At 41.1% G+C, this 24,744-nt stretch overlaps 1 protein-coding gene across 3 annotated transcripts in view; it reads right to left on the bottom strand.

Moving 5' to 3' along the window:
* Positions 1-15,828, bottom strand: part of LOC118398659 (exostosin-1-like) — a 295,874-nt gene extending 280,046 nt beyond the window's left edge. The window contains exons 1-2 of one of the 3 annotated variants that reach the window (XM_035794215.2): positions 15,150-15,828; positions 13,208-14,295 (exon numbers count right to left, since the gene is read on the bottom strand). In XM_035794215.2, the coding sequence (XP_035650108.1) occupies positions 13,208-14,169 (962 nt within the window). In that variant the 5' untranslated portion in view covers positions 14,170-14,295; positions 15,150-15,828. The other 2 variants (XM_035794216.2, XM_035794217.2) reach the window with 2 other exon arrangements.
* Between the last annotated feature and the right edge of the window lie 8,916 nt (positions 15,829-24,744).

Here is a 24,744-nt window from a genome sequence, read left to right as displayed (position 1 = left end):
TCAATTAACAGGTATGCCTTCTTAAAAGTTCATTTGTAGAATTTCTTTCCTTCTTAATGCACTTGAGCCAATCAGTTGTGTTGTGACAAGGTAAGGGTGGTATACCGAAGATAGCCCTATTTGGTGAAAGGCAAGAACAGCTAAAATAAGCAAAGACAAAATACATTCCATCATTACTTTAAGACATGAAGGTCAGTCAATAAGGAAAGTTTCAAGAACTTTTAACGTTTTCAGAGGAGACTGCGTGAATCAGGCCTTCATGGTCTAATTGCTGCAAAGAAACCACTACTAAAAGGACACCAATAAGAAGAGACTTGCTTGGGCCAAGAAACATGAGCAATGGACATTAGACCGGTGGAAATCTGTCCTTCCATCTGAAGTTTTTGGTTCCAACCTCTGTGTCTTTGAGGCCGTGTAAGGGCTATTTGACCAAGAAGGAGAGTGATTGGGTGCTGCATAAAATGACCTGGCCCCCACAATCACCCGACCTCAACCCAATTGAGATGGTTTGGGATGAGTTGGACTGCTGAGTGAAGGAAAAGCAGCCATGCTCAGCATATGTGGGAACTCCTTCAAGACTGTTAGAAAAGCACTCCAGGTGAAGCTGGTTGAGAGAATGCCAAGAGTGTGCAAAGCTGTCATCAAGGCAAAGGGTGACTACTTTGCAAAACCCTTACGCACCACTGTACTTTGTATACCAGGGTTGGCTGGCCTTCTCTAGTCACTCGTAGGCTCAGTCACTGGTATACTTTTATTTACAAAGCCATTTTGGGTTTACTTCCTTTTTATTTGGGAATTTTTATTGTTCAGAAATGTGGTGGGTACTCTCTTCCTTTGCTGGACTTTATCCTGCTAACTGTTCCAAATGTCCAAACTGAATTTGGTAAAAGGGCTTTTATGTACTCTGCGCCATCGTCTTGGAACGCCTTACAAAATACTTTTAAACTGGAAGAACTTGTCCCGATTGGTATTTTTAAATCCCTGATGAATGATCTTGAGACTGATTTCCTGACTTGTCAATGTTTTTAATTTGATGTTTTTGATTTTGTTTTACTCTTGTGAATTCTATGGTTTTTACTAGATTACTAGTTTTTCATGTTGTTTGTCTGTAATTTTTGTAATGACTTGGTGCTGCCTATCTTGGCCAGGACACTCTTGAAAAAGAGATTTTAAATCTCAATGAGCCCTTCCTGGTTAAATAAAGGTTAAATAAATAATAATAATAACTTTGAAGAATCTCAAAAATATTTAGATATGTTGAACACTTTTTTGCTTACTACATGATTCCATATGTGTTATTACATAGTTCTGATGTCTTCAATAGTATTCTACAATGTACAAAATAGTAAAAAGAATGAGTAGGTGTGTCCAAACTTTTGACTGGTACTGTACATTCTACACACAAGGCACATTTCTTTTACATAGTAGTTATATAGCAAAACTATAGGTGTTTGCTATACACTGAGTATACAAAACAATAAAGGACACCTGCTGTTTCCATGATAGACTGACCAGGTAAATCCAGGTGAATGCTATGATCCCTTGTTACTATGAGCCTTGAGACAATTGAGACATGGAGTGTGTTTGTTTGCCATTCAGAGGGTGAATGGACAATACAACATATTTAAGTGCCTTTGAATGAGGTATGGTAGAAGGTGCCAGGCACACTGGTTTGTGTCGAGAATTGCAATGCTGCTGGATTTTTCACACTCAACAGTTTCCAGTGTGTATCAAGAACGGTCCACCACCCAAAGGATATAAAGCCAACTTGACACAACTGTGGGAAGCATCGGATTCAACATGGACCAGCATCCCTGTGGTCATGTTGTAGACAGTCCATGTCCCAATGAATTGAGGCTGTTCTGAGGGCAACTCAATATTAGGAAGGTGTTCCTAATGTTTAGTATACTCAGTGTCTACGACATCTGGATAGATTGTTCTTAAACACATCCGGTATACATTACATAAACGTGTTTTCAATCTATTTTAAAACTATTACAAATCATGGGATTTTAAAAATGCACCCCTCAGCTTCTCTCAGCCCATATCACCTCTCTCCATAAAAGCATATATTTTTCAACTGAGCTGTTTCACAAGAATTCTGAATCGAATAGTATCCAGATTGTAGGTTAAAGATTCATATTTTCAATAACAGTATTATATTGTTGACTGACTATGGCTTTCCCAATCTCCCAGCAATGCCATTTGTAGGCTTAGTTTAAGGTAAATGTTTTTCTTGCCACTCCTGAAACTTGAACCAGAAAAAAGCTACATAGGGGGCAATACCAAAATAAATGGTCTAATGATTCTGTCTCTTTGCAGCAAAATCTGCAGAGCTGAGATGGTTACATTTTCAACAAGTCCCTGATTGAGTCTGTAAAACCAAGATGTTTCAAACAGACCACCATAGTCCCTGTGCCCAAGAACACAAAGGCAACCTGCCTAAATGACTACAGACCCGTAGCACTCACGTCTGTAGCCATAAAGTGCTTTGAAAGGCTGGTAATGGCTCACATCAACACCATTATCCCAGAAACCCTAGACCCACTCCAATTTGCATACCGCCCAAACAGATCCACAGATGATGCAATCTCTATTGCAACTCCACACTGCCCTTTCCAACCTGGACAAAAGGAACACTTATGTGAGAATGCTATTAATTGACTACAGCTCAGCGTTCAACACCATAGTGCCCTCAAAGCTCATCCCTAAGAAAAGGATCCTGGGACTAAACACCTCCCTCTGCAACTGGATCCTGGACTTCCTGACGGGCCGCCCCCAGGTGGTAAGGGTAGGTAGCAACACATCTGCCATGCTGATCCTCAACACTGGAGCCCCCCAGTGGTGCGTGCTCAGTCCCCTCCTGTACTCCCTGTTCATCCACGACTGCATGGCCAGGCACGACTCCAACACCTTCATTAAGTTTGCAGGCGGCACAACAGTGCGTGATAACCGACAACGACGAGCCAGCCTATAGGGAGGAGGTCAAAGACCTGGCCGGGTGGTGCCAGAATAACAACCTATCCCTCAACGTAACCAAGACTAGAGACTACAGGGAAAGGAGGAACGAGCATGCCCCCATTCTCATTGACGGGGCTGTATTGGAGCAGTTTGAGAGCTTCAATATCCTTGGTGTCCACATCGCCAACAAACTAGAATGGTCCAAACACACCAAGACAGTCGTGAAGAGGGCACGACAAAGCCTATTCAGGAAACTAGGGAGATTTGGCATGGGTCCTGAGATCCTCAAAAGGTTCTACAGCTGCAACATCGAGTGCATCCTCACTGGTTGCATCACTGCCTGGTACGGCAATTGCTCGGCCTCCGACCGAAAGGCACTACAGAGGGTATTGCATCCGGCCCAGTACATCACTGAGGCCAAGCTTCCTGCCATCCAGGACCTCTATACCAGGCGGTGTCAGAGGAAGGCCCTAAAAATTGTCAAAGACCCCAACCACCTCAGTCATAGACTGTTCTCTCTACTACCGCATCGCAAGCGGTACCGGAGTGCCAAGTTTAGGACAAAAAGGCTTCTCAACAGTTTTTACCCACAGACCATAGGACTCCTGAACAGGTCGTCAAACGGCTAACCGGGCTATCTGCATTGTGCCCCGCCACCCTCCACCCACCACCCACCACCCGCTAACCCCTCTTTTACACTACCGCTAGTCTCTGTTCATCATATATGCATAGTCACGTTAACCATATCTACATGTACATACCTCCTCAATCAGCTTGACTAACTGGTGTCTGTATGTAGCCTCACTACTTTTATAGCTTCGCTACTGTATATAGCCTTGCTACTGTTTTTCACTGTCTTTTTACTGTTGTGTTTATTTCTTCACCTACCTATTGTTCACCTAATACCTTTATTGCACTATTGGTTAGAGCCTGTAAGTAAGCATTTCACATTGGCACCTGTTGTATTCGGCTCACGCGACAAATAAACTTTGACTTGATTTGTATGCCCCATACACAGTGGCTTTGGAAAGTATTCAAATCAAATCAAACTGCCTGATCTCGGCCCCTTTTCCTGCGTATTTTCTTCAAGCAATAGGTGTGGATCTGGGCCTGTTCCCGTGAAAGCAGGATATCCTTCTCGTCAGACTCGTTAAAGGAAAAAGTTTCTTCCATTCGCGATGAGTAATCGCAGTTCTGATGTCCAGAGGTACTTCCCGGTCATAAGAGATGGTAGCACCAACATTATGTACACAATAAGTAAAAAAATAAGTTTCACAAAACGCAAAAAAACTAACTGAATAGCACAATTGGTTGGGAGAATGTAAAACATCAGCCATGTTCTTTGGCGGCATCTTCAAAAGTCAGACACCTTGACTTCTTCCATATTACAGCCTTATTCTAAAATGGATTAAATACAGTTCTTTCCTCATCAATCTACACACAATACCCCATAATGACAAAGTGAAAACAGGTTTACACATTTTTGCTAATTTATTGAAAAAAAAATTAAATAGCTTATTTGCATAAGTATTCAGACCCCTTGCTATGAGTCTCGAAATTAAGCTCAGGTACATCCTGTTTCCATCCTGACTTGCTGCACCCTCGACAACTACTGTGATTATTATTATTTGACCATGCTGGTCATTTATGAACATTTGAACATCTTGACCATGTTCTGTTATAATCTCCACCCGGCACAGCCAGAAGAGGACTGGCTAACCCTGGTTCCTCTCTAGGTTTCTTCCTAGGTTTTGGCCTTTCTCGGGAGTTTTTCCTAGCCACTGTGCTTCTACACCTGCATTGCTTGCTGTTTGGGGTTTTAGGCTGGGTTTCTGTACAGCACTTTGAGATATCAGCTGATGTACGATCATCTCAAGGATGATCAAATCAAATGTATTTATATAGATAAATACATTTGATTTGATCATCCTTGAGATGTTTCTACAAATTGATTGGAGTCCACCTGTGTCCACCATCCACCATTCTGTCTCCTATCAATAATTTTACTTTCGGTGCCAACGAGGAGGACACAAGAAAGTAGTCAAGACAAATAGCTTGATTAAGGCTCCTCCATGTACATTTCACTAAGTAAGGATATTTAAACCTCCATTTATCCACTAGTTCTAAAGTGTCCATGATAGTTGTGATCTCTTTAAGAGCAATAGTTTGATAGTTTGTAGTGTGATTTCCTTTACGGTAGATTGAAGTACTTAAAACTCTGTTATAATCTCCCAACATACTTATAGGATCGTATGTTGAGCTCGATAAATTGTTATAAATATTTTCAAAGAAGTGTGGATCATCATTATTTGGACCATATGAGCAAAAACTGTTTATATTCCAATGGCATATTTAAAAGGATCCACCTTCCTTGCGGATCAGTTTAGACAGTTTGCACATTCGGATCAAAACGGTTGTTAATGAATATCATTACCCCTTTAGAATGTTTTTGCCCATGACAGAAATACATTTATACCTCCAAGTCTTTTTTCCATACAACTTCCTCTGTAGTTGTAGAGTGAGTTTCCTGTAAACAGTAAATGTTATATTCTTTCTTTCTAGACAGGTAAAGAATAAGCGTCTTTTTTATGATCCGCTTAACCATTCCAATTATAACTAGCTATACTAATTTCACCACAATGAGATAAACATTTCAATTATACTTACCATAATATGTGCTTGTAAACTTACTATTAAAAAGTACCACGATGATCAAGAATCCATAATGCTGTACAACGATATATGCACTGCTAAGCACACTGTAGCTGCAACTGACAAAGAAGACTTCCAATTGTCCTCCAATATCCCACCCGTTACAGCCTCTCCCCCGTACCATTAGGCAGTTGTCGAAAAGGAGCCCAAATGTCATACTTGAGTAAATGTAAAGATTAGAGGTCGACCGATTATAATTTTTCAACGCTGATACCGATACCAATTATTGGAGGACCAAAAAAAGCCGATACTGATTTATCGGCCGATTTTTATTTATTTATTTGTGATATTTACAACAATACTGAATGAACACTTATTTTAACTTAATATAATACATCAAAAATCTATTTAGCCTCAAATAAATAATAAAACATGTTCAATTTGGTTTAAATAATGCAAAATCAAAGTGTTGGAGAAGAAAGTAAAAGTGCAATATGTGCCATGTAAGAAAGCTAACGTTTAAGTTCCTTGCTCAGAACATATGAAAGCTGGTGGTTCCTTTTAACATAAGTCTTCAATATTCCCAGGTAAGAAGTTTTAGGTTGTAGTTATTATAGGAATTATAGGACTATTTCTCTCTATACGATTTGTATTTCATATACCTTTGACTATTGGATGTTCTTATAGGCACTTTAGTATTGCCAGTGTAACAGTATAGCTTCCATCCCTCTTCTCGCCGCTACCTGGGCTCAAACCAGGAACACATCGACAACAGCCAACCTTGAAGCATCGTTACCTATGCAGAGCAAGGGGAACAACTACTCCAAGTCTCAGAGTGAGTGACGTTTGAAACGCTATTAGCGCGCACCCGCTAACTAGCTAGCCATTTCAAATCGGTTACACCAGCCTAATCTCGGGAGTTGATAGGCTTGAAGTCATAAACAGCGCAATGCTTGAAGCATTGCGAAGAGCTGCTGGCAAAATGCACGAAAGTGCTGTTTGAATGAATGCTTACGAGCCTGCTGGTACCTACCATCGCTCAGTCAGACTGCTCTATCAAATCATAGACTTAATTCTAACATAATAACACACAGAAATACGAGCCTTAGGTCATTAATATGGTCGAATCCGGAAACTATAATTTTGAAAACAAAACCTTTATTCTTTCAGTGAAATACGGAACCGTTCCATATTTTATCTAACAGGTGGCATCCCTAAGTCTAAATATCCCTGTTACATTGCACAAACTTCAATGTTATGTCATAATTACGTAAAATTCTGGCACATTAGTTCGCAACGAGCCAGGCGGCCCAAACTGTTGCATATACCCTGACTCTGCGTGCAATGAATGCAAGAGAAGTGACACAATTTCACCTGGTTAATATTGCCTGCTAACCTTTTCTTTTAGCTAAATATGCAGGTTTAAAAATATATACTTCTGTGTATTGATTTTAAGAAAGGCATTGATGTTTATGGTTAGGTACACGTTGGAGCAACGGCAGTCCATTTTCGCGAAAGCGCAACGCATCGATTATATGCAACGCAGGACACGCTAGATAAACTAATAATATCATCAATCATGTGTAGTGATTATGATTGATTGTTTTTTATAAGATAAGTTTAATGCTAGCTGGCAACTTACCTTGGCTTCTTACTGCATTCGTGTAACAGGCAGGCTCCTCGAGAGACAGGTGGTTAGAGCGTTGGACTAGTTAACCGTAAGGTTGCAAGATTGAATCCCTGAGCTGACAAGGTAAAAATCTGTCGTTTTGCCCCTGAACAAGGCCACCGTTCCTAGGCCATCATTGAAAATAAGAATGTGTTCTTAACTGACTTTCTACGTTAAATAAAGTTTTAAAAAATTTAAAAAATCAACTTAAAAATCGGCAAAATCGGCATCCAAAAATACCGATTGTTGTGAAAATTTGAAATCGGCCTTAATTAATCGGCCATTCCGATTAATCGGTCCACCTCTAGTAAAGATACCTTAATAGTAAAAGTGAATGTCATACAGTAAAATACTACTTCAGTAAAAGTCTAAAAGTATTTGGTTTTAAATATACTAAAGTATCAAAAGTAAATCATTACAAATTCCTTATATTAAGAAAACCAGACAGACAGATGTTCTTGTTTTTCTAATTTACAGATAGCCAAGGGGTACACGCTAACACATCCTTTACAAACAAAGCATGTGTTTAGAGATTCAGCCAGATCAGAGGCATTAGGGATCACCAGCAATGTTTTCTTGATAAGTATGTGAATTGGACCATTTCTATCCTGCTAAGCATTCAAAATGTAATGAGTACTTTTGGGTGTCAGGGAAATAGTATGGACTAAAAAGTACATAATTGTCTTTAGGAATGTAGTGTAGTAAAAGTCGTCAAAAATATAAATAGTAAAGCAAAAGTACAGATACACCCCCACCCCAAGAAACGATTTAAGTAGTATTTTTACTTAAGTACTTTACACCACTGCCAGAAGGACATGTCCAGGAGAGGTGCGTCATAATTGAGAATTAGCCAAATATCAGAGATAAAATAAGAAAAAACGGAAAAAAACAAACAAACATAGAAATGAAAAATGAAGAGACAGAGAAAATAACTTAAGGAGTATTGTGGCCAATAAGACCTCAATTAAAAACATACAGTACCTATATAACAGCAAAAACATGGAACATAATGCTAATGATGCTAATATCTAGTAATATTAATAGTGCTCTTGGGGACCTTCAATGCTGCAGATGTTTTTTGGTACTCTTCCCCAGATCTATGCCTCGACACAATCCTGTCTCGAACAATTCCTTTGACTTCATGGCTTGGTTTTTGCTCTGACATGCACTGTCAACTGTGGGACCTTATATAGACAGGTACGTGCCTTTCCAAATCATGTCCAATCAATTGAATATACTCCAAATCAAGTTTTAGAAAGATCTCAAGGATGATGAATGGATACAGGATGCACCCAAGCTCAATCTTATTCAAGTTGAGCTATGTTTTATTCAAGTTTTAAAGTTCTGGTGACAAATCATGCATTCAGATTCTTGCATAGATTGTAATGGACACATGATGTGTGTAAAATACTTTTTTGAAGGTTGTACGGATTATGATGAGCTAATGCTAAGCTATTTGCCAGCTATGTGTGGCGCCATGTTTGTTGACATCATACAATGCATTCTGGTTGTCACATAAGCGTCTATCAGACTAAAGATGTTATAACAAAACAAGGTTAAGGATAGTTCACACTACTGACTATGGTGCTCTCAAAACTAAAGGTCAAATCATGACGTCAGTGATCTTCAGGTCGGAGCTCTAGAAAGATGCCTGAGTTCTCGAGTTAAAATTCCAAGTTGGATGACCGTTCAAAATGATTTTTGCCAGTCAGAGCTAGTCCCCCCCCAGAGTTCCCAGTTGTCTTGAACAGACTGATGTCAGAGATTTCCGAGTTCCCAGTTGTTTTGAACGTGGCATCAGATTGTAACTATGGTACCTGATGGTTGCCTCTCTCCAGGGCTTTTATTTAGCTTAGAAACTTCTCCTGTGTTTGCCACCCATTTATATATAAATCCCCAATCATAGTAATGTTTGCCTCATATCCCATGACATCATATCCCCCCATGATACCTTCCCCCATTTCTACCCCCCCCATTCGACTTACAAATCACAATACCCATGTAGGGATGCATAAGAATAACTTATAACTGCCCTTGACACGAAGGGTTGTTTTAGTGAGGTTGGTGATTCTATATAGATCTCACCTCTGAGCCTTTAGAGAAGCTAGAATAGCCGGGGTGAATCTGTGACTCATACACACAAACACCGAGCAAGCTCGTGCACACACACACATGCAGGTCAACAGCTCTCAGAGGTACGCAAATGTAATCAAATTAGCTTAACTACAGTGAGTATGATGCTTTGCCTCTTAATTTAGATCTACTTTAGACATGAAAGCATACAATTTGTGTGCCTTGAGTAGTTTAGGATCAAAGTACATAGCTTGTTTGCTTTTGTAAACATCTAGAAAATGGCTCTGAAATTACACTATTGTTAGTGCATTTTATCAACGTCATGGCTTGACAAGTGTCAAGTGGATAGTGCTCCAGACTGCCATAAGTAGGAATAGGAATGACCTAACATGTTATTAGTTTGCATTTAATTACACATATACGGTATTACGGGTTAGTGTTGCCCTCTCTAATTGTAAAAACTTGCCAATGTCATTTGCCAATCACAACAGAAATGATTTAAATCATTAAGTCAAAAATAAAAGCAATTATCCAATCCACAGCCATACAGGAAAAATAAGTCAAATAACAGAACTCCTTTCTTTCAAGCGTGTCAAGATCTCAGGAAAACATTTATTCATATCACAACCGATATTGCCACTAGCCAGTGCTTTATGGCTTTTTTGCTCCTACACCCCCACCCCACCCCCGTGAAGATGGATGGTATCAATCACAAGTGACCCACACCTTTGGCACATTTCATTTGATGCCCGGCGCTAGGTTTCTATGATGCACAAGTCCAGATGGGAAAGAGGGAGAAAAAACAAGAACTTGTGATTGAGTCAAGTCCCATTCCTCTATTACTTATTTGGAGTCCAGGCGAGGTATCAGATACGAGTCAGGCAACAAGGATTGCAAGTGCAACATGGCAACAACACTTAATATGGCAGAAGAAAATGAAAATCTTCGAGAGCAAACATATGACATTGTTCACCCACCAAATCTATGTCTCTGTGTCAGCAGATGCCACTGCATTGTTTGAATGTTGGCAGGGTTTCTAGACATATGCAAGATACAAACAAACGCATGTCCAAAACCGTACCTGCGTTGTCTGGTTGGAATTAACTGCACCAGTGCACAACTGCCACTCTACATTATCAACGTCAAAGATACAACCTGTCACGCCCTGACCGTAGAGAGCTTTTTATGTCTCTATTTTGGTTTGGTCAGGGTGTGATTTGGGTGGGCATTCTATGTTCTTTTTTTTTGGCCGGGTATGGTTCTCAATCAGGGACAGCTGTCTATCGTTGTCTCTGATTGGGAACCATACTAACTAAGGTAGCTTTTTCCCACATGGTTTTTGTGGGTAGTTATTTTCTGTTTAGTGTTTGAACCTTTCAGGGCTGTTTCGGTTTCATTTATTCTCTTGTTATTTTGTATTAGTGTTCAGTTCAATAAGCAAACATGAACACTTACCACGCTGCGCTTTGGTCCGACTACTCTTCTCCAGACGACGAAAACCGTTACACAACCTCACAAATGAACCCTTTCAATTCATGTTAGTCAAGATGGTAACACATCCACTTGAAAGAAAATTCAAATGCATTTACCAATTCTACAGCACAGAACAATCCAGGTCTTGCATGCTCTCATTTGGTTTTTGTCGAGCAAGTATTAATCAATTCCCAGCCTTTTTTTCCAGCTGACATTATCAGCTGAGATAGAAGGTGATTGTCAATCACTTAATCTTCTAACTACCTTCAATGTGTTTGATCCATTTGTCTAATTTGTACGTGGATGTGCAGGATTGAGGAAGCACCTATACAACATGTCTCAGATCAATGTGTACCCCAGTCTAGACCTTATTGTCAGAAAGTCACCCAGATATCTTAGAAACCCATAAGTCTTTGCAGCTTAAAAGACTAATGATCCGATGCATTAATAAAGAAGCAAGGCATGACTGGTCATAACCAGTGATGTAAAAAAGAAAATGGTCTATAGGTCTATAGTGCTTCAGTAATTAAATATCATGTCTCCTTTGTCTGCTAGCAAGGCTGGGAAACAACAGGTTAAATGTAGTCTGCAATTAAAGCACTATCAAATGATTTTTCCTTTCATGGCTGGTGATAGATCTGCAGAAAGCACCCAACAGTGAGAAACTGTAATTTACAGCCTGTCAATACATCTCATCAGCAGGATCTCACTCTCCTCAGGTGGAAAATAACAAGGACCAGACAAAGAAATCTGACTGTCTTCTGAGACACAAAGGCTTTGATGACTGCTTCTACACTATTTTGGTCATGAAATAACAGTCTACCATGTTAAACAGGGACATTGTGTCATTGTCAGTTATGTGACTGTGAGACACATGGTTCTGTTGTGCTGGGTTCTGGGGGACGTTATCGTGGTACAGTTAAATCATCTGACTTCAATCCATGCTGTCCAGCATGGGGTGTGATCTTCCTCTATCCCTCGGCCCCAGTTTAATTCAATTGAAGGCCAATTATTGACTGTTCTGACTGAGGCTTTGAAATCCCCTTCCATTTTATTCACACAGAGTATCTTCAGGTGTGGGCCTTGTTTTGCCCACACTGCATCTGAATGAATGTACACAATATTGTTTACTTTCTTGTCACTGTCAGAGAGAGTCATTTGATATCTTTGGTAATCAAATCTTTTGGAATTCTTCTATAAGCCACATCGGTTTTTCTTCAAACAGTGCTGTTAAATCTTTCTCTCTGTGAGCTTGAAGACATTTGTAAGATTTTGATGTTATTGGTCTGATCAAACAAAATGTGTGATGTGATTTGCCACAGACCCCGAACTCTAACAAAACCCCCTAAAAGCCCTCACAGGATGTGTTCCACACTCCAACTATCTAACCATTCTAAAAACATCTGTGGGACATTCATTCATACTAATAACCAATGAGGGCGAGCCAGGCACTGAAATAACTGTAAGGGCTGGAATGCAAGTTAAAAACGTACGTAAGACTGAGCATTACCAGTGATGACATGGTCTTCACTGCACAAACATACCCATCCTGCAACAATGGGAAGTGGGGGAAAACCCAGCCATACAAAACAAATCAGGAGAGTCCGATACAATGGAAGTCAATGCTTCCCATGTGGTTCCAGGTTAAATGAGGCAAATTTAAACTGTCACATGGTTCCGTATGGGATTACTGGATTATGTACATTTTGTTTGGGTGCAAATGCTTCAGTAACTTTACTGAGGCATGTGATTTAAAAAGAGTAACAACTTATTTATGCTCTGATTCAAGCAAGGCCAGGAAATTTGCAATCCAATGAAAGTCTATAACTTTTTTGCTCAACTGCTGAAAAAAAACATTTAATTGTCAGCTGTTACAGAGCTGCCCTGTTGTGAGGGATTGTTTGCATTCAGATCTCTCAAGTGTTTAGTCACTGTGCTTTTATTCAGGCTGCAGGGCTAAAGAACATGTTCGGCTATATAGCAGACGAGCAGTACTCTCATAGGTATTCTAAAGCATCTATAAAAATCAGGCAAAGATCACAGCCAACCTAACCTGTACCACCGAAGCTGCTTTCTCCCCGTTGCTCCAAAATATTGGTAGATCGATACTGTAGCAAATATGAAAGTACAACTGGATGCAAATGTTGCCAGGATAATCCAACTAACATGGATGAACAACTGCAATATGATGATAGTCACAGTGCTAAGAGTGTCTTACTGAAATAGGGATTAACCCATTGATTGATATGTTGTGTCAGACTGTCTGTACATCCTGTGCTGTAGAGTGAAAAACATACCATTGTGAAATATGTCACTCACTTTTAGTAATTAGCCCCGACAGACCCTGAACCAGCAAAAGGACATAAGAGGGGAACTTACTTTGAGTATTCTTCATTGTCCCTGTCGCATCTTGCGTCCTTATGCTTCTCCCAGTCCTTCCCATGCTTGCAGGTGGTCAAAAGAATGATATCTTCCCCATTGTGAATGTGATACAAAGCATTCCTGGTTTCTGAACCAATACCCGTCAGATATCTCTTCCCTTTGAAAACCAGTAAATATTTCCTTGATGGAGGGACATTGTTGAGTGTCAAATAACCCTTGTCCCCTCCTTTTTGAGAATGGTCTTTTGAAAACAAAGGAATGGACACATCAAAGTGTGGCCTAAAGTTATCCATATCAATGCTGGCTTTGGCTAAAATGGCCTGGCCAATATCAAAGCCCAGTTCCTCTGTGTAAGCTGGCCAGGTGCCAGAGTAAAGGTTGAATATGAGGTGATTCCTTCCGTCGTTCCATGTAGGGAGGCTCTGTATTCTAGCCTTGACATTGTGAATGTACTGGCTTGACAGCTGGTCCCGGTCCAGAGTGTCAATGCCCAGCACAAACAGACAGGCCTCGTTGACGTCTGTGGTGTGGAAGCGGGAATCCTCGACAGCTGTCAGGATCTTCTGGTAGCTCTCAGACACCGTCTCCCCCTTCAGCAGGGGGTAGACGTACACCTTGAACCCCCTCTGGCAGCGGCTGAAGTCGAAGCATGTGTCCATGCGGCACCTCCTGCTCTTGTATATGTTGTTACGGACCTCCCGTCTCTCCCGGGGAGAGGTGTGCTGGTGGTGGAGGAGAGGGCTGTCCTCCTCCTGCTCTCCGTCCTCCAGGTAGGTGTTGAGCGGGTGGATCCACTCAGGCCAACGCTGTCTGGGCAAGCCAGGGCTCAGGGCGACTCTGTACAGTTGCTGGTGGTGGCTTTGGTGATGGAACTCCCCAATCTGCAGTCCCCACAAGTAGGCAACCAGAAGAAGACAGGCCCCTAGAGACACGAGCAGGTACCTCTTCTTGGCCTGCATGTGGACAGTGGGGCTGAAGGTGATGGGAACCAAGGCAGGAGAAGGAGCAGGGAGAACGTGGGGGTCCACACTCAACCCACGGGGATCACTCTTATCCACAGGTAAGCATGCTGCTGGTCTGAGTCACTGTGTGCACAGGATAGAACAGAGTGCCTGATAATCACACTACAGCTGGACAATATACATGCAGAGACAAGAGATGCATTGGTATCACTGACAGTGTTTTTTGCTGCATGTTTTGAAACCAATCAATATTCATCTTTCTGATTAGAATCAGTTGCTCAACACCAAAGTAATCTCCTTCAGACAATTTCCCACCCATCCGCAAAAGTAATAATAAATTAATATAGATCACTCATCACCAATTCCATTCAATCACCAATCCCATTGAAGAAAAACCAAACGTTTATTCAAGTAAGTCATGTATCTGGGAAAACATGTGTCCTACCTTTTTGTAATGAACACCTGTGGTAGACTACTTTGTGTTTTTGAAACTTCCAGCATTGACTCATTCCCTCTCATCAGGATGAACAGTTGATAAACACGATGTAAATACTGCATCCTAAATTATCCTAATAGCTTTTGGGACACTTAATTAACAAAAATCATGCATTTTTGTGAGGATAAGAGTCATTGGAAGCCATCCCGTTGCAAAGTAACCTTTTTCCTTACCTAAAATGTGGCTGCCTACGTTTACGTCAACATATCCCAGAGAACTCATCCAAAAATACTGTTCTTTCATTCTCAAGGGCCTCTGGCTCTTCTTGAAGAACATGTCATCACTTGCGACAGAGGTCATTTTCCCATATGGGAGGCCCGCAAAAACGTTTATTTTTATTTTTTTATTGTTATTATTCTTAGTGTAGTCTTATTTCCATAAGGGACCCCCCACCCACCCCCATAAGACGTACTTATATAGGCCTACCTATATGTTCTGTATTCATGCAATTCTATAGTGGTGTTTACAACGGTTTGCTCACGCTGTCATCTTTGAGTGTGTCGGAGTCCTGCATAAAAGTTTCCATGGAGAACACTTTAGTTTCCAAAGTTCGCTCTCAACGGGTGAATCCGAATGAGTGAATCTAGACCTGTCTCTCCATACTTCCCCGGCGCTCGTACAGGCTGGCTATGTCAATTCCAATCGTTACGACTGTGGAACCTACAATGCATTGGCATATTCTTCGTCTGATGACAGTCCATGATTGTCTACCCAGCTCCGTCCGATCAACAAGGCACACATGCATACCGTACACGAATTACTGATGAGATTTAATTCAGGGTTATTTTCTCAATCTCTATAAATTCGCGTCAATCATGCGTGACAGTTGAATACATCCACCTGATCGTAATTGTATGGATCCCATGTACATCCACTTGCTCCCAATTACATAGCAGATAAATGATACACAGTCCGTAAAGTTAAGTGTCTGTGTCACCTAAATGACACGCGCCTCAACAGTCTGGAGCCCAGCACAGCATCTTCCAACGACCAAGAGTCAAATTTACACCAAAGTGATACGGTGCGTCAAGCTTCAATCTCTCAGTCTTTCATTCACCGGGCTGTGGTTGAATCACTACTAATACAACCTCAGTTCGCAGATAGGTGCTAATTCAAAATATTCCACGGGTCCTGTGGAGTTTACGAATCGTCCAGCATCCCTCTCCACTCCCATTCAGAGCAGAGGACCATGCAATGAACCTCCCACAACGAGAGGCTGCGCCTCCGACCGCGGTTATTGGTAGAGGATGCGCTGTGAGCAATGGAAATGGATGAGGGAAGCGTCGATCATTTCAAGAGGCGTTGGCAGAAACTGTAGCTGTTCGATGAGAAAGCATGCGAGACGAAGTTCGTGGTATGGTAGCCTGCCTAATCATGACGTGCCCACTACCCAGAGCTCTTTTTTGTATCAGTCGCCCATATTCAATCTTTATGGGTGTGCTTGAGATAAAGATTGCACATAGTTTGCACTTACTTTCGTTCATCTCAACGTGTACTGTAGGCTATTGTGAAGTTGACAAAATATTCCACTATGCATTCTTGTCTTGAATACAAAGTTTAAATGTAGGAATAGATGGTGAGTAAATGATTCAATACTGCGCTGATTCATGATGATGATGAAGAAGTGTGATAACAATGTAATAACTTGGTAATATGGTCCTGTATGTATGTCATCACTGTAGCGGACTATAACTTTAGCAACACTCCCTTGTATAATTAATGGCAAGTCTGTTATATGGTATTTCTAGACCTCACACAAACCATAAGGATATGTGGGAATGCCACAGTTATAACACAGTAAAGTATTTATTTAGAATATTAGTGACACTTATACAATAACTAAAGAGATGCAGACCTTTTTTTGATACCATTTTATGCTTGCTGGATATTGTTGCATCTTTAAAAGTTCACCTTGTTACAGTTGGGTTCATTAGATACACCTAAAATACAACTCCATCAAAGTGTTTCAATAGGAAGTTCCTAAAGATGATTCAAGTAAAGATTGTTAGATTCATTCTACTTTTGAAGAAAATGTTCCAAATTATATTGATTTAGAATCATAGTATAACTGATCATTTCGGCACTGGGTAGGGTTTGCATATCAGCTCAAATGTACATGTTTCATCGTGCAATAAATGATGCCATCTTGTGGCCGAAGATGTAACAGAAAAAGCCCAGCATGATTCAGAAAGCCTGGAATCACTCTACTAGTGAGTATAACTGTTGGTAAGCTAGATCAACCTGTGGTAAATAAATTATTGTCTGAAATTAACTCTTTATATTTAATTTATGTTAAAATGTAATGTACAAATAACTTCACAGAATCAAATACACTTGCATTATACTCTACACAAGCAGAAGATTTCACATTCTTACAATCACCACAGGAAATCATGCCACATAAAATAACCACATTTGATGCAAGAATGCATGTGATGCATTTGCGAATCAGAGTGTAACTTGAGAGCTGTGTTTAGTGCCTAAATGATCAAGTCAACCTATTCTGTGTGCTCAAGTGAAAATCCCATTTTCCCTTTGCATTCCGTCCTTGTACGGCTTCATTAGACTCATCAAGCCATGTCCGCAGGCACAGGGGCAGGCTACGCACCACCACCATGATGTTAAATATGTAGGATCTTCATTTGAGTCAGTTAGCTACAGCAGGAAAATAATCCTGCCACAACAGACAATGTGAATTATTATGTGGATGATAATTCATAGACATATTCGTAGGGGTTGATACATTTTTTTGTGAGGGAAAATCAAGTAAAAAATGAAAAAGGGGAAATTTAAAACTTCAGAGGCCTTTTTAAACATTACATACACTACCATTTTTACATTTTCTGCATTGCAGGAGATGCAACAGGGTGATCAAATTAAAATCCAACATCTGTATGAGGCAGCATTTTGCCAACACGTACAGAAAGAAACTGAATCATCTCAGTTCTGCTTGCCGAGTCCTAAGAGGAATTTTCACTACTGCCTTTGAGTCTGCAAAACAACCACTGTTATGAATGTTCCCCTGTAGTGTTGTATTGGAAGCCTGAATATACTCACACTGTTTCCCATTGGTTTTTCCAGAAGGATTCCCTCTCTGGTCAGATTTCTCAGGTGTGGCTGCTAGCTGACCCATAACTACTCTATCTCCCTCCACTGGGACGATAACATCTGCCGTGCCTCAGAGCTCTGCGGGACTGGTGCTAAGTGACCATCAGCTGGCCTGAGAATATACAGTATATTGTGGCAGGTAAACTACAGTACAGATGTTGGCCCCTAGGGTTATATATGCTGGCCCCCTGGGGTGTATTCTATACTTAGCAGTGGCACAGCCCAGGTACAGTAGGATCAGACCACATGGAGCTCAGGGCAACAGAGGGCTCAGTGGAGCATCCACAACAGCTACATGTCAGCAGAACCACAAGTGGGTTTCAAGACAAATCAGATGCTACCAAATGAAAACACCCATCGTATTAGCACACAATTACAGTACTTGCTGTATGTCCAAGTGAGTTGTTTCCGTCACAAGCAGTGAATGAAAATATCCAATGAGATTTCATTTGTTAGGCTGAGAGAAAATTATGAGGTTTTAAAGCAAATTTCTAGCAATTCTACACATATTGACATGGGGCAGAAAGATAAATGTGCAGTTTCATAGCTAAGCTCATGCTATTCTACACATTTTGCAATGAGGCTGAGAGTGTGTTGTGTTTTTAAAGCAGTGAATAGAAGGCAGTGTGATTGCATGCCGGCCGTTGGGTGCTGTTTAGGAGCTGTTAGAAAAAAATATTAAAGCTGTCAAGTCAGTGCATTTTGAGGATGTATTCCTCTGAGGCCATACATCATTCTCATCTTGTTGTCTGTGTTGGTCCTGCATGGTTAGACAAGCTATGTGTGTCAATCTGTATATATGTCAGACCGCTAACTTCGTAATACCTTGTAGGCAAGATGACCATTTTCTCTCCTTTTTGCTTTAGAAAGCTCTGTAAACAATTGTTGCCTTTGTCTGGGATATTAAAGGACATTCATTGCATATTTGACTCATTCTACAATATGTCCACCTGTTTTCACAGCTGCTGTATCCTGTACTCCTCTGGTACTGCGAGGCCTCTGTCTATTATCTGGTGAGAAAATCATGTAATGAGGACTGTCCCAGCTTCCTCCTGGTGCTTTCCAGCAACCCCTGGTCACAGTTAAATGTTACAGGTTTCAACATTAACACCGTCTAGGTTCAGAGATATGCAATGGATGTCACTGGGAGCACGGTACAGAGTTAATAAGAAAATCATTATTCTACCCCACTCTGACTGTGTCTTCCAGGCATACTGATAAGGGTGTCCTGGGGGTGACCATCAAAACATACCTAATGAGAACGTAGCTGTAAGGCAGGCTTTGGATCCACTGTGGGAGAGTACATGCAGTGCTGCTGCCTGATGAGAGAGCCGTGTGAAGCTTCCTTTCACTTGTGACAAAGTGCCCACTTTCATCCCTCCTTCACTCTACACGTGTGAGGCTTTTTAGCAGGTCCCACAACTTCATGAATGGTAATGCTGGGCAGGTCCTGCTTAATCAGGCCGTGGGAGGCTGTAAGCGAGGCTGATTGGCAGTGAGATTCCCATAGGTGTGGGGACCCTAGCCTGTGGTCTACCTGCTGTTGCTTCCTGATTGCTTACTATATACTCTCAGTGGGACAGCGAGAACAACCTTCCCTGGAAACAGAGAGTCCTTCTGGCTTAACACCTGCCCTTGTTGCTGCTCATTTGATACAATCCAGCGAAATTGTGTTTACCAACAGGACTGAGAAAGAATATTAGTGCACACACAATTAATAGACACTAAATGTTTTAAATAGGCCTAAACATAGAATATATATTTTCATGGTTAATGGTTAAGAAATGTGCATGCAGGTACACTATATTTAAGACCAGACAGAATTACAGTGCAACGTGATTTCACAAATGCACTGCTTGAGTCTGAGGTTACTATTGAGGTTTTTACAGTCTTGAACATTTTGTTGTCAAGTAAACAATAATGGACCGATTGAGAATGTTGTTGTCTTGTCTCACAGAGTATGACAGTGCTAAACCCATCTTTAATGGATGGGCAAAAGACTAGAATGTTTTAGGACTGTAAGTCAAGACAGAGAGCCGATGTGTAAACTGAATTACATATGGATTGAGTGGCCTTTTATCAATGCAGTTGTTCTGTTGAGATTCTTCTGGCAGTCTCCTGAGTTAACAGATTATTAAAAACAAAGTACTGTAGCAGCTTGGTTCCTGTGTGTCTGCCTGAGTCTTGACCACATATGTATCCCTCATGAAATATTGATCTGCCTGTCATCCATTCCTCTCAACTCTTTTCCTATTAGCTGTGTAAAAAAAGTTAAGAGTACACTTACGATTTGAGAGGGGTAGAGAGAGAGAGAGAGAGAGAGAGAGAGAGAGAGAGAGAGAGAGAGAGAGCAGACAGAATGTTGATGAGATATGTTCCAGGAAAACAAGTCTTTGATTCATCAAGGCCTCCTGAGTTCTAGTGATAAATAACCGCTTCAAACTCAATACAAATATTTCCTTTATCCCTTTATCAAAACAACACTGGTTGACTCACTAATACACTATGTTAATATCATCTCTCGCTGGCTTCTTTTGTTGGAAATCACATCAGACCAGCTGAGTTCATGACTCCAACATAATTGGACTTTTCCATTTGAGAATGGTGAGCTCAGGAAGTAAGGTATCCAATTTCTGGTTGATCTGGGATGTCATTTACACTGGCTTTGACAAGTCTCAGACTGGGCAAGAGTCAAGCTGCAACCTGTTCTTTTTTCCTCTGCAGGTGTGATATTGTCTTCTGATAGGGACCAACCCATACCCAGTGCCATGTTATTTGGGGAATTGTAAAAGAAGGTTCCACATAGTTTTTTGGTTCTTGAAAGGTGTGTGTATATAAATAATCAGTAATCAGGGATCACTCTCATTTGACTCAAACTAGATGGAAAATCAATGTTCTCAGTTACACTATATGTATTGGTTGTTTTAATGATGCACCCAGCCAGTCAACCACACATCATAAAATGACACAAATATCCAACAGCCGTTTGTGGCCAAATACAGTACCTACATCCTTTTGTTTGGATATACTTGATTAATGGATTTTTGAGTATTCACATCAGTGAAATAATGTGCCGTTTTGTTTTAGGGCCATCTACTTGTATACAAAGTCATGATATTCACCATAATTAAGATTAAAAAACAACTAGACTAAAAAGCTAGACACTCTTCATCCAGAGAGCTTCATATACTGTAAGTAGGGTAGCACTGGCAGCACAATATCCTATCAGGCAAAGGATAAGTCAGACGTACCCCTTGTTGAAGTGAGGACACATACAGAGATAGGGCAATAGGCTATCTGAGGCTCGAGTGCAGATTACATGAACAGAAAAACATGTTTTTTTGACATGACAAGCTGGTTGTAATGCCACACTGTCACTTCTGTAGCGCTCTCCTGTAATTGACCTTCACAGTCAAACCCCAGATGGTCTGTGAAAGATGGAATGCATTATTACCCCCTGCCAGTCAATTTAGCACTTTGGAGACTGGTGTTTGATAGCACTAAAAACAACACATCCTTAGTCGCAACCACACGGATGCCATCAAAAACGGTATAATAGGCAAAGCAAGTAAACCATATGCTGAAATGAAGGTAAAAGTGACAGAAAACATGAAATGATGAGCTGCATTTGAATGGTGAAGTATACAAACAGTACATCCTCTATTCTTTTCTGAAAGGTAAACTACTCTAACGCAGAAAATAAGCATTTCTCTTCGCAGCTTTACTGCATTATCAGGAGTTAGAGTGTGTATGGATACGCTGAAGCTGTGAGCTTACTGCATTACATGGAGCATCAGGGTACTTCTCGCCTCTGTTGTGCATAGCGTCCTGGTGCATTACAGCCATGGTGTAAATTGATTTCTCGTGTTGCCACCGCTGGTGCCAGTTGGGGAGAAGAAGCACCATGTCGAGTGACTCACAACATATTTGGGTCAATCAATATCAAGAGCAGGACCCGCTCAGAATACAGTCCCTAGAGTGGTGTCCTTTAGCTCTCCCAAGTAAATGTCAGCATACACCAGGGTGCCTCACTCAGTCCAGGAAGTATCAGGTGGTGTAGTGAAAAATATCAACCATGAAGTAAACAAGACATTTCCATGCCTGATGATTCTAAATGTATACCATTTTGTGGTGAATAGATTATTAACTTAAACACCTACAATCTGTGAGGAACCTATACTCTTGTCAACTGAAAACTCCCAAGACAGCAAAAGCTAAATCTTTGTTTTTTGGTATTTTTGCCAATATATTGCTTCATCTTCGTGCTATTGCCAGTTAAATATTGTTGTTCAGTGATTATTGATGATGGTGTGGTAGAAGATATGGTTACTGTAGCTATTGCATGCGTCGTTCAGAGATTTCATAATAAATTCCAAATTCACAGCTATAAACTGCAGGGAGCTTCACATAGCTGCCACTCCAAATGAAATCAAGCACTGGTGAGTGTGTCAATTGAAAAGAAGGGTAACCTTCATCCTCAAACAGCAGGCTGCCATTAGAAACAGACACAGCATTCTCGTGAAATAATGACACTCATTCAATCTAATAAAATGAGAATCGCTGGACAGGGAAAGACAATGCATTCTTCTAAGAGGTACAGGGGTATTGTCACACTGGTATAAAGGATTTTGGAGACATACACAACAGGGGTTTTTAATACACCCAAAATAAACCTGGTTGAAAAACAATATAAATGTTATGTTCTGTTAATTACTGATGTCCCGTTTAAGGATGGAGCGCCCTTGGTCATGCGCGGTATTGTTATTCTGGTACTAACTAGTTTGAGTAAATGTGAAGCTCCAGTTCAATTGCTTGTATTCAGAGTCTCACCTACACCATGTCAGGATGGCCAGCTACTGGCAGAAAGGAGCTGACTCCGTATTTCCAGCGGAGAAACGAAATTACAACTTACCAAGGATGTTTGATGTGGGGAATGAGAGTCATGATACCCCAGAAATGCCAACATCTTGTCTTGCAGCAACTATTTGATTTAATTTTTTATTTTACCTTTATTTAACCAGGCAAGTCAGTTAAGAACATATTCTTATTTTCAATGACGGCCTGGGAACAGTGGGTTAACTGCCTGTTCAGGGGCAGAACGACAGATTTGTACCTTGTCAGCTCGGGGGTTTGAACTCGCAACCTTCCGGTTACTAGTCCAACGCTCTAACCACTAGGCTACGCTGCCGCCCCAACTACATGAAGGTCATGTTGGAATTGTCAAAATGAAGCTGCTCGCAAGGAGCCACTTCTGGTGGCCAGGTCTGGACCAACAGATAGAAAATATGGCAAAGAACTGTAGTGGATGTTTGGAAACCCTTCACATGCCTGCTCCTGTCCCAGTCCACCCATGGGAATGGCCCGCAGAGCCATGGCAGAGAATTCATGTGGACTACGCTGGTCCCTTTGAAAAGCACATGTTTCTGGTTATAGTGGATGCCCATTCCAAATGGCCAGAGGTGTTTTGCACTGACTCCTCCACCTCAGCTCAGAAGATAGAGTGTCTCAGAACAACGTTTGCACGCTTCGGTTTGCCACTGCAGCTGGTAAGTGACAACGCGCAAGCTTTTGTAAGTGACGAGTTTACAAGATTCATGTCAGTAAATGGAATCAAACACTCAACCTCAGCTCCGTACCACCCTGCCACCAATGGGCTGGCAGAACGCTTTGTGCAAACCCTAAAGCAAGGACTCCGTGCAGCAAAACGAGATGAAGGGACTTTGCAAACAAAACTGGCCAAGTTCCTGGCCTCCTACCGAAACACCCCACATGCCACAACAAATGAAAGCCCAGCCACACTGATGTTCGGGAGGCCTCTCCGCACACAGCTGGACATCATGAAGCCAAACAGGCATAATGAAGTGCTGAACAAACAAGCCAAGATGCTCTCCGGTGGCCGGGAGCGCCATCTCCAAACAGGACAGGAAGTGATGGTGCGAGACTACAGAAGAGGAAGTGAAATGGACAAGAGGGACCGTACACACACAAACGGGACCCAGAACTTACCAGGTTCAAGTGAGCCCAGACATAATGTGGCGGCGTCACATTAACCAAATGCATTCCACGGAAAACAGCACAATCTAGAGAGAACAGGCACAGAGAGATCCTGAGAGTGACACACTGGGAACTGTAGAGGACGGTGGGGCAGTAAAGAGACCCCAGGCTGAAAGAAGGGAATGTGTTGATGAAGGTGCTGCTATAGCAGAAGCTATAATGGAACAAGCACACACTGAGGATGTTCAGGAGCCTCCAGACAATCTGAGGCGCTACCCAGAACGAAGGCACCGTCCACCAGACAGACTAGACTTATAAACAAACAAACAAAAACTAACTGTTCAAGTTCAAATTAAAAGATGCAAAATAACTACAACAAGTTCTGGGAAATGTTTCAGTTGTGGTTTGGTAAAAGTAACTCTGATTGTATAAGAGAAGGAATGTTATGTTCTGTTAATTACTGATGTCCCCTTTAAGGATGGAGTGCCCTTGGTTCTATGTTATTCTGGTACTAACTAGTTTGAGTAAATGTGAAGCTCCAGTTCAATTGCTTATATTCAGTCTTTCTTATTACATAAATAAGTACTAAGTGTTAAGACACTACAATAACAATACACAGTTGAAGTCGGAAGTTCACATACACTTAGGTTGGAGTCATTAAAACTTGTTTTTCAACCACTCCACAAATTTCTTGTTAACATGCTATCATTTTGGCAAGTCGGTTAGGACATCTACTTTGTGCATGACACAAGTCATTTTTCCAACAATTGTTTACAGACAGATTATTTAACTTATAATTCACTGTATCACAATTCCAGTGGGTCAGAAGTTTACATACACTAAGTTGACTGTGTCTTTAAACAGCTTGGAAAATTCCAGAAAATTATGTCATGGCTTTAGAAGCTTCTGATGGGCTAATTGACATAATTTGAGTCAATTGGAGGTGTACCTGTGGATGTATTTCAAGGCATACC

This window comes from Oncorhynchus keta, chromosome 19 (assembly GCF_023373465.1).
Source record: "Oncorhynchus keta strain PuntledgeMale-10-30-2019 chromosome 19, Oket_V2, whole genome shotgun sequence".
In the NCBI taxonomy this organism is placed as follows: Eukaryota; Metazoa; Chordata; class Actinopteri; order Salmoniformes; family Salmonidae; genus Oncorhynchus; species Oncorhynchus keta.
The sequence above is the reverse complement of the archived record's forward strand: the minus strand, read 5'-3'. Positions and strand labels throughout refer to the sequence as shown.